General features: G+C 47.2%; 1 protein-coding gene across 1 annotated transcript; it reads left to right on the top strand.

The window, feature by feature from the left end:
- The first annotated feature begins 3,712 nt into the window (after positions 1-3,712).
- On the top strand, positions 3,713-6,852 carry LOC125926529 (keratin, type I cuticular Ha3-I). Its single transcript, XM_049636036.1, has 7 exons — positions 3,713-4,060; positions 4,162-4,244; positions 4,761-4,917; positions 5,796-5,957; positions 6,052-6,177; positions 6,302-6,522; positions 6,735-6,852. Exons 1-7 carry the CDS (start codon positions 3,713-3,715, stop codon positions 6,850-6,852), a joined length of 1,215 nt encoding a protein of 404 aa, XP_049491993.1.
- The last annotated feature ends 2,821 nt before the right edge of the window (positions 6,853-9,673 follow it).

The following is a 9,673-nucleotide window of genomic DNA, read 5'->3' as shown; positions in this document are numbered from 1 at the left end:
TTAGCAGATTTGGCTTCTAATTATATGATCCTAAGTAAGCCTTTTCTCCATTCTGAGCCTCAGTTTCCTCATTTATAGAATGAGAGGCTTGGATAAGATGATCATGATGATCTCTGGTATCACTCTTTTTCCAAGATTTTCTCCCTCTCTGACAATTTTGGCTTTTGGGATTTACATTAGGAAGTGGAAGGGAGGATCAGAAAAGCCAAATGCAAAGCAGCCTGGTTTTGGATCTGCAGCTATAGCTGAATCATGGACTCTTGCTGTGAGCAGGTCCCTGAGTTCTGCTGTCTTCCGCTAGAACAGCAGTAAGGAGCATTTCTCTTCACCTAGGCACACAACTGAATTCTTTCCTCATAGCTTCTCTTTAAGATACCAAATAAGTCTCATCTTATGCCTTGAAAAAAACCCCAGAAATTGTGTTATATTCATGAGCATTTCTGATTGCTTGTGCTTCTTGGGTAGATGTTCCTAAATCATCAACTATTATGAATCATCAAATCCAAACAAGCTTGACATCTTTAAACTACTTAAAGCACACTCTAATTATTGTAGAAAGTTTGTATTGGTAAGACCAAAGCTCAAAATCTTTATAATCAGGTGTACAAACGTACTGTGGCAGGACTTCTTTAAACAATGGACATCTCACCTCTGGGTTATTTAAAATCTTGATTGCCTAAAGTTCAGTGTGGAGGTACTTCAAGAACACAGGTACTGTTTACAGTAAACACACTCATGTGACCATGGAAAGGTCCTGGCAACTTGTTGGCCAATGTATCCAAGACCCTTTCCATGATTCTGATCTTATAGGGTCCCTTTGCCACACTTGACACTTTTGACCTTCACCTCCACTTTGAAGCTCTCCTCCCTAACCTTCTCTGATGCCATGAACTGGCTCTCTTCATTTTCTCCAACCATTTCTCCATTTCTTTATGACTCTTTTTCCTTCTCCTGCTCTTAGGTTGGGGAATCCCCAAAGTTTGGTCCTTAAGTCCTTGTTGCTCTTCTCTTCGTACATTCTCTCTTGGTTAATTTCTCCAGCTTTCACATCTTCACTAGGCTCATACCCGCCATGAATTCTAGCTTTGTTACTCCAAGGACCTGATGAACATTTTCCTGTATAGAGTCCACCATTCCTTCCAGTATAGCTGATCAAGAATGAAACTATATCACTGCTCTCCTTAGAACCTTCAATGGCTTCCCATTGACCTCCTGATGAAGCCTAAGCTCCTCAAGGAGGTATACAAGGTCCTTCATATGAAAGTCTTTCCATGCCTTCAGGGAACTCAAGTAGAGAGAGAGAGAGAGAAGAATGTAGGTCATGACAATGCCATGTGCTCAAGGTGAGATGAGAACTCACAGAGGAGGAAGAAATAATCTGTCAGAAGTTAGGGAAAGAGCTAAGTCATTTATATCTAAACAACATGAGATGATGGACAGAGTTTACTTCTCCTCCACCCTCATCTATCACTCCCTGACTTACATGGTGCTTACTGAGCTTCTCTCAGTTCCTCTGTTGCAGAACCTCCCAACCTTACTGAGGTGAATGGATTGGAGGGCCCATGGTACTCATGCTCTGAATCCTTGGAGTGGCTGGCCAAGGCAGCCCAGACTGCCCCAGTGAGCCGCAAAGTGTGATCATTTCCTACATAAGCTTTTGTGTGAAAAATGGGAAGCATGCCTGAATACAATGTGCACTTGCACCAAAAAGCCTTACTAGCCCCCCCCACTCAGTCTGGTAAGGTCCTCTTGCACGTTCCTATAGCCGCTGGGGCTTGCCCTGTCACAGATGTATCCTGCACCCAGCTGGTGTGCATCCTCCACCAGAGTGTAGGCTTGCCTCTCTCGCTCACCGTGCCTGCTCGGTTGCTGGCACATGAAGGGCTCAGTTAAATGTCTGTTAAAGGAAGTGGGCTAGCTCATCCTTGATGAGCAAAACAGTCTGTGTTCCTCTCAAATATTTTGCTTGCCAAATTTTGGGTTCATTCTTTATCCTCTCCCACATCTCATCTTTCTAAATGATTGCTGGTTAAAAAAAAATGTCTTCTTTGAGAATGATTCTTAACACCATTTCTTCTTTTATGCTTCCTCTGCAGACACCTAAATGAAGCCCCACCTCACCGCTGGCCTGGATTACTGCGGTCGCCTCCTTGCTGGCCCCTCTGCCTCCAGCCTTACCTTCGTTTTGCTAAAACAGATAAATGTTTGCTAAATATTTCCTAAAACATCTCCCTCCAGGACAGTCTAAGCTCTTTAGCTTTGCCATAGAGAACTTCTACCATATGGCCTCGACCTCCCCATACAGCTTTATTTTCTACAATCTCCCTACACACCTCTTCCCTCCCAGCCACTAGTCTCATTGACTGTGTGTGTCACACCTGCCCGCTGTGTGTGCACACCATTCTTCCACCTGCAGGGCCCATATTTCTCCTCTGCGTCTCAGAAGCCTTGCGCCCCAGCACATATATGCTCCTGTGAACTTCCCATCCTGGCAGTGCCCTCTTGCCCATTTCCTCAATCTCTCACTTATCACTTACCATCTCCTGCCTTAGATTATGATTCCACATTCATTCCTCATCCACTCAACGCACATCCATTGAGTGTCTATTGAGTACCATGCACTTAAAGCTGAGGATTCAGAGAATTAGACTCTGCTGCTGCCTTCAGGGAACTCAGATACAGAGATAGATGAGCACAGAAGTTGTGTACTGCCATGCTTAAAGTGAGGTGAGACCTCACAGAGGAGGAAGAAATTATCTGTCTGAAAAAGTTAGGGAAGGAGATAGTTCATTTGTATTTAAGCAGCATGGGGTGATGAACAGAGATCACTGTTCTCTGTGTTGGAATCCTGGCTTCGCAACACATTACCTCCTACCCTCTATGCCTCCATTTACCCACCTGTAAAATGGGAATAATATCATGTACCTTGTAGGGTCATGGTGAGGTATGAATGAGATCATGTTTGTGAAAAGGGCTTAGCACCAAGGTGAGCCTGTACAGGCGCTCAACAAGTGTGAGCTCCTTCCGGCAGCTCTGGGCCAACCTTCCATTCCTTACAGTGCCCCGGACATACTGTTATCCTGGTGACTATCTGTTATTTGGTTGATTTATATTATCATGGAAATTTCTGCCATATCAAGAAACAGAGCCACTGGGAGCCAGGTTATTTTAAGTATTCCAGAAGGGATCTATTCCTCTCTCTGAGAACCATGAATTTGACATTTGGCATTTGGAAATTTGACCTGGCAAAAGATACACGGGCAAGAACTGTGCTTTCGCATCTTAGCAAGAAGAGCTGGGGGCTTGCCAAGGAGTCAGAGCCATCAAGCCAGGAGGCAAAGCAGCAATAGTGTCCCCGGACCTGCCCCACCCCACTAATGAAGCTCAGGGCATTCATGAGCCCAGCTCTTTGAAGCCACTCTATGAAGCTCATACTTCATTGATGCACAGCATGGCAGAGGAGTCCTGACTTAGCGAGAAGCCCAAGTAAAGTCTTTTACGAGGTGAGGGACTCTTCTGAGGAAACATAACAAACCAGGGGGGAAGGGCTTTTGACAATCACCAAATGAGTAAGAAAAAAAGGGAGGCCTTCCATGTCCACACCCTCTGTGGAAGGGGTATAAATGCTCCCCAGGGGCAGGAGACCCATAGCTCTGTGGCTTGGAGAACTTGAACTCCGTGTTCAGCCGGGCGTCTCGCTCCCTCCCGCACCATGCCTTACAACTGCTGCCTTCCCAACCTGAGCTGCCGCTCCACCTGCTGCTCCCGGCCCTGCGTGCCCCCCAGCTGCCACACCTGTACCCTGCCCGGGGCCTGCAACATCCCCGCCAACGTGGGCAACTGCGGCTGGTTCTGCGAGGGCGCCTTCAATGGCAGCGAGAAGGAGACCATGCAGTTCCTGAACGACCGCCTGGCCAGCTACCTGGAGAAGGTGCGCCAGCTGGAGCGGGAGAACGCGGAGCTGGAGACCAGGATCCGGGAGTGGTGCCAGCAGCAGGTGCCCTTCGTGTGCCCCAGCTACCAGTCCTACTTCCGGACCATCGAGGAGCTCCAGCAGAAGGTGAGGGGGTGCCATGTGGGGGCACAGCAGCAGCTGACTGTCTTTGAACAATAAGACATTCTCAAGTTCAAGTGGCCCTCACAGTAGAATCTTGTTTTCAGATTCTGTGTGCCAAGTCTGAGAATGCCAGGCTGGTGGTGCAGATCGACAACGCCAAGTTGGCCTCTGATGACTTCAGAACCAAGTAGGTTGAGACTTTTAGGCTAGGTGACCCCTAAGGTACTTATGGCTCTCTCATGGCCCCGTGGGACTAACATTTCCTGGAAGGGGAGAGGCAGCCATTTTTCCCTTTTGATTTCTCTTCTGAAGCCCGGCTTTATCTAAAACTGGTTTCAAACAGAGATCCAGACTCATATGCTGTGTGCACTTCAGCCTATATTGCTATCTCTGGAAGGCCTTCTTAAACCCCCAAATTCAGAGATTGACAGAGACTGTTCTATGGGGAGTGGTGGTATATTAACCAACCAAATTGAGAGGAAAATGAGAGACTCCATCTCATGAGTTCTTGTGGGGACCTTCTGGTGTTAGGGTGAGTCAGGGGCCTCTCCAATCTATTTGTGCAGAGCTTGAGGGAAACATGGAAGAAAAGAGGGAGAAAACTGTACCAGCTCAAAGAGATGGAGGCCAGTCCATGCACACAAGACACAGAACAGGGGACCGGCTTCTTTCCTGCCTCATCCTTTCTGATCTGTGTGTGCAGGTACGAGACGGAGCTGGGCCTGAGGCAGCTAGTGGAGTCGGACATCAACGGCCTGCGCAGGATCCTGGACGAGCTGACTCTGTGCAAGTCTGACCTGGAGGCCCAGGTGGAGTCCCTGAGGGAGGAGCTGCTGAGCCTCAAGAAGAACCACGAGGAGGTGAGAGGAAAAGGAAAAAAAAAGTAGGTTTCAGATCCAAGCCTTTAGCATCAGCAACCAGGAGGCAAGTGCTATCAGGCTTCTTGAGCTGGGACTCTTCTCTGAAGAACTCAAGACTCTTCAGAGAATGATGATACTATACCCATAGCACGTAGGGAGGTGGGTTGCTTATTCTCCAGAAACTGGGTGAGGTTGGGCAGGTGTTGGAGATGCTGAGAAAAGGCATCCATTTATTGAGCCCTGCTCGCTGCTGCTCACTGTTAGTTTTTAAATTTGGTGGTAGAGATGGAAGGAAAAAAAGAACTAAGACATGTTCCCTCTCTTCAACGGGCTCCCAGTGGTCTAGGCAGATGGCTATGTACAAACAATGGTAGAATACGGGCAGAGGAAAGTAGTTCCATATGAGAAGTATGAGCAACATATGCAGGGAATAGTCCAGTCTACCTGGAAGGAGACAGGGAATGTTCTCAGAGACATGTCATGGGAAGGAGGAGGCTTTCACACTTGGATGTTTCAATCTGGGGGAAGAGACTGAGCAAAGACACAGAAGTGGAGGAGCAGGTATATTAGAGTTTGGCACATGGATTGATATGGCTGGGCATGCATTACCTATAGGGGTGAGTTGGGAAATGAGGTAGGATTTGCACAGGCCGGGGAGTTCGGACTTAAGTCTTATTGGAAATGTGAGCTTTTTTCAGTTTTGGGGGGAAATATATTGATGTGATCCCTATTTGGGTCTAATCCTACATCGTATCTGTGTCAGTCTTTGGGAATGATCAGGATATACATTTTTGGCAGGGTTGTGCTCACTTTCCTACAGTAGGAAGATATACAGCAGATCCATTTCTGTGGTTCATTTCTTCCTCTTCTTCCCTCAGGAAGTCAACACCCTGCGCTGCCAGATCGGAGACCGCCTCAACGTGGAGGTGGACGCGGCCCCCACCGTGGACCTGAACCGCGTGCTCAACGAGACCAGGAGCCAGTATGAGGCCCTGGTGGAGACCAACCGCAGGGACGTGGAGGAATGGTTCACCACCCAGGTGGGCATCTCAGCACGCGGCCGCCCGGGCCCCTCGGCCCCTCGCGGCCCTCGAGGCAGGGTCTCACCCTGTCTCGTCCCCTGTGCTGTTTCAGACCGAGGAGCTGAACAAGCAGGTGGTGTCCAGCGCGGAGCAGCTGCAGTCCTGCCAGGCGGAGATCATCGAGCTGAGACGCACGGTCAACGCCCTGGAGATCGAGCTGCAGGCCCAGCACAACCTGGTGGGTGTCGCTCGGGGTGCTGCCCACCCTCTCCTCACCTGGTGAAGCCCGTGACTTCCCTGGAGTCCCACGGAGTCGCCCCCTGAGAAGCGGCTCTGTGACGTTCCGTGTGTTCCCCTCACAGAGGGACTCCCTGGAGAACACGCTGACGGAGACCGAGGCGCGCTACAGCGCCCAGCTGGGCCAGGTGCAGTGCCTGATCAGCAACGTGGAGGCCCAGCTGGCCGAGATCCGCTGTGACCTGGAGCGGCAGAACCAGGAGTACCAGGTGCTGCTGGACGTCAAGGCCCGGCTGGAGTGCGAGATCAACACGTACCGGGGCCTGCTGGAGAGCGAGGACTGCAAGTGAGTGGGAAGCTAGTACTATTTCCCTTGGGGGTGCATGAGGTTGCCGTGGGGATGAGAAATCATCCTGATGGAGACAAATTTATAATTTCAAGCTTTTGGTTGGAAGCAGTGTGAAGAAGTGCTATATTCTTACACAGAGTGCATTTAGTATCTTCCTATGTCTTCAGCTCATTTCCCTCTAATTTGCCCCCGTGATCTTCTGTCTCCAGGCTCCCCTGCAACCCATGTGCCACAACCAATGCATGTGACAAACCCATTGGGCCTTGTGTCACCAATCCTTGTGTCCAACGTGCTCGGTGCGGGCCTTGCAACACCTTTGTGCGTTAGAAGCCCCGGTGCCAGCAGGAGGAGAAGGGTTTCAAAGTCACATGTCAACTCTACTTCATGCAAGCATCTCCTATGGTGACCACAATTTGGACAAAGGAAAAATTTCTACCAGCACCAGCTTCTAAGTGTCAACTCTACCTTCTACTGATTTGCCTGGCTTGATCCTTTAGACGGCAAAGTCTGTACCAGTTCGTTCCGTCTTCTGAGCACTTCTACAACAGAATCGTGCAAGATCTATTATCACGATGACGCACTCGTGTAACAAGTTATGCTTGAACAAATACTTACCTAAATGTGATTTCAAAATAATTACATAAAAGAATGATGGAGCTGATGGGCAGGCTACAAAACTGAACATAATCGGAAAAAAATCTTCCTTGTCACTCTTTTGGTCTTTGGAGGTACTACAGTACGGGTCCCTTATTAACTTCCTAATAAACTCTTACTCTGGCACAAACCTGATAATTGTCCTTTTTTGTTCATTCATTCACCAGTTGGGTGTCTTGTATCAATAAAAAGTGACTGGCGTTCTCTCATCAGATGAAGGGGTCATGTGACTTCCTTCAAAGGAAAAGTCTCCAGACATCACCCACCTATTGATGTGAATTTTGGGTATGGGCAGAAGGTGATAGGGGAAAAACTGGTGAATCCACATGACGGTATCTACAAACATTTTCTGTCTAGCTCTTCAGAGGGAATACCACAGAAATGGTACATCATCAGGAGGAAGCGAATCTCGAGAGGAAGCCCATACCTCTTGGCAACATGAAAACACTGAACCTAGAAAAAGACTGGAGAAAATAAAATCGGCCAGCAATTATCTTCTCGATTTCTATCTTTGTGTATTAGAGAGGTTTTCTTTATAGCCATCCAAATCAAGTTATGGTGATTTTTGTAGCTATAGATTTTATAATAACTATTAAAAAATGCAGAAATACATTGTACTTAGGTTCAGAATATCAAGTCAGTTTATTATAGATTATCAAACCACAATGTTGTAAAAAGACTTATTTTCAGAGGCACTTGGTGGCTCAGTTGGTTAAGCCCATTTTGGGCTCCATGACTGGGCATGAAGCCTACTTGAAAAAAAAAAAGACTTATTTAATTACATTCCTTTCACCAAAGTATTGTTATTATTATTTAATGTTTATTTATTTTTGAGAGAGAGAGCATAAGGGAAGGGCAGATAGAGAGGGAGACCCAGAGTCCAAAGCAGGCTCCAGGCTCTGAACTATCAGCACAGAGCCCGACATGGGGCTCGAACTCACAAACAGTGAGATCATGACGTGAGCCAAAGTCAGACACCCAAACGACTGAGCCACCCAGGTGCCCCACCAAAGTATTAATAATGTTAATATTATTTTTCATATTATTAAATCATGGTATTTTGGGGGAGGGCAAATGTTATACCCATTTAATAATCACAACAAATATAATTGTAAAAGTTTTATCACAGATTACATATTCCTTTAAAAGTTTTTATTAAGGGGGGCCTGGGTGGCTCAATCCAACTCTTGATTTCAGTTCAGGTAATAATTTCACGGTTCATGAGATTGAGCCCCACATTGGGCTCTGTGCTGACAGTGCGGAGCCTGCTTGGGATTGTCTCTCTTCCTCTCTCTGTCCCTCATTCCCCCCCAAAATAAATAAACTTGAAAAAAATTTTCATTAGTAGCATACAGTGTAAATTTTGTAACACACATAATATTTTGTGGCATATTTACATATGATAAAATCCATAAAAATAATATATAAGGATAAGTAAACACATTATAGGTGTGTGCTCAGCATTTTTCTGGTAGGAGTGTAAGATGAAATATTGTGAAACCCACCAAGTAGTGGGCCCTGAACCTCCCAGACCCCCTGTGCTCTGTACAGACAGAGATGTCACTTCAACCCCACGTAAAGTTGTGGGTGGAAACTCTTTGGGATGCCTCATGTGTGACTAAGGAGTTGAAACTAAGACCATTTTGTTTCCATCAAAAAGACTCTTCCTTTTTGAAGTGAGAGAACAGCCTGACATTTACACACGTATACCTTTCTTGACATATCAGTTCACCTAAGATATCCACCTTGTGTGAAATCGTGGGTCTGAAGCACCATGGCCCCCTCTCCCAAGGTTGTTCTGGGCTGTCAGGACACAGCAAGTGCCTATAAGTCACCCCACTGGAGTCCCAGATTCACAGAGAGCCTCTGGGCTTCATTCTTCCCCCTAATTGTCTCCTTTCCCTACGGAGGCTGCGGGTCCCAGGCAGTTGTTCTGCCCCTCAGTAAGACTGCGTCAAGACCCCAGGCTTCCCCAAAGGGCCTGAAAGGCATGGAAAAGCTGAGACTTCACTTGAGCTTGGCACCACTCACTGTAGCTCCCATGACTCTCCTGGCCCCAGGTTCTTCCTGTCCTTTGTGACAAGGAGAAATCAGTAATGGTTCCTAGTCCATACTGTACTCAAATCTGACTCTGCTCTTTACCAGCTCTGGCCCTTGGGCAAGTCCCTCCCCTTCTCCAAGCTTCATGCCTCCTCCCAGCACTCCCAGATGCAATTTAGAAAATGTGAACTCAGAGTAAGTGCAAAACCATCTGCAAAGTGCTATGTAGAGGCAAGTGGTTATTCTCTGGTACATCTGACTCCATTGGTTTGAACTGTTGATCCAATGGCCACAATATTAAGTTGAAGAAAGTGACTCTGAAACTAGAGTTTGTGGGTTGGATCCCTGCTCTGCTCTTTAATAGCAGTTTGACCTTGCAAATAACATCAACACGAAGCTCCCCAGTTTCCTCATCTTTAAGGGAGAAGCGATAATAGTGTGTTTTCACAGGACG

The sequence above is a fragment of the Panthera uncia genome, chromosome E1 (assembly GCF_023721935.1).
Source record: "Panthera uncia isolate 11264 chromosome E1, Puncia_PCG_1.0, whole genome shotgun sequence".
Taxonomy (NCBI): domain Eukaryota; kingdom Metazoa; phylum Chordata; class Mammalia; order Carnivora; family Felidae; genus Panthera; species Panthera uncia.
Note: the sequence above shows the minus strand (reverse complement) of the source record. Positions and strands in the feature narration are given on the sequence as shown.

Coding starts and splice junctions, on each gene's coding strand:
- LOC125926529 (XM_049636036.1), top strand. CDS start 3,713: ATGCCTTACAACTGCTGCCTTCCCAACCTGAGCTGCCGCTCCACCTGC. Junction 4,061..4,161: donor TCGAGGAGCTCCAGCAGAAG/GTGAGGGGGTGC, acceptor TCTTGTTTTCAG/ATTCTGTGTGCCAAGTCTGA. Junction 4,918..5,795: donor TCAAGAAGAACCACGAGGAG/GTGAGAGGAAAA, acceptor TTCTTCCCTCAG/GAAGTCAACACCCTGCGCTG.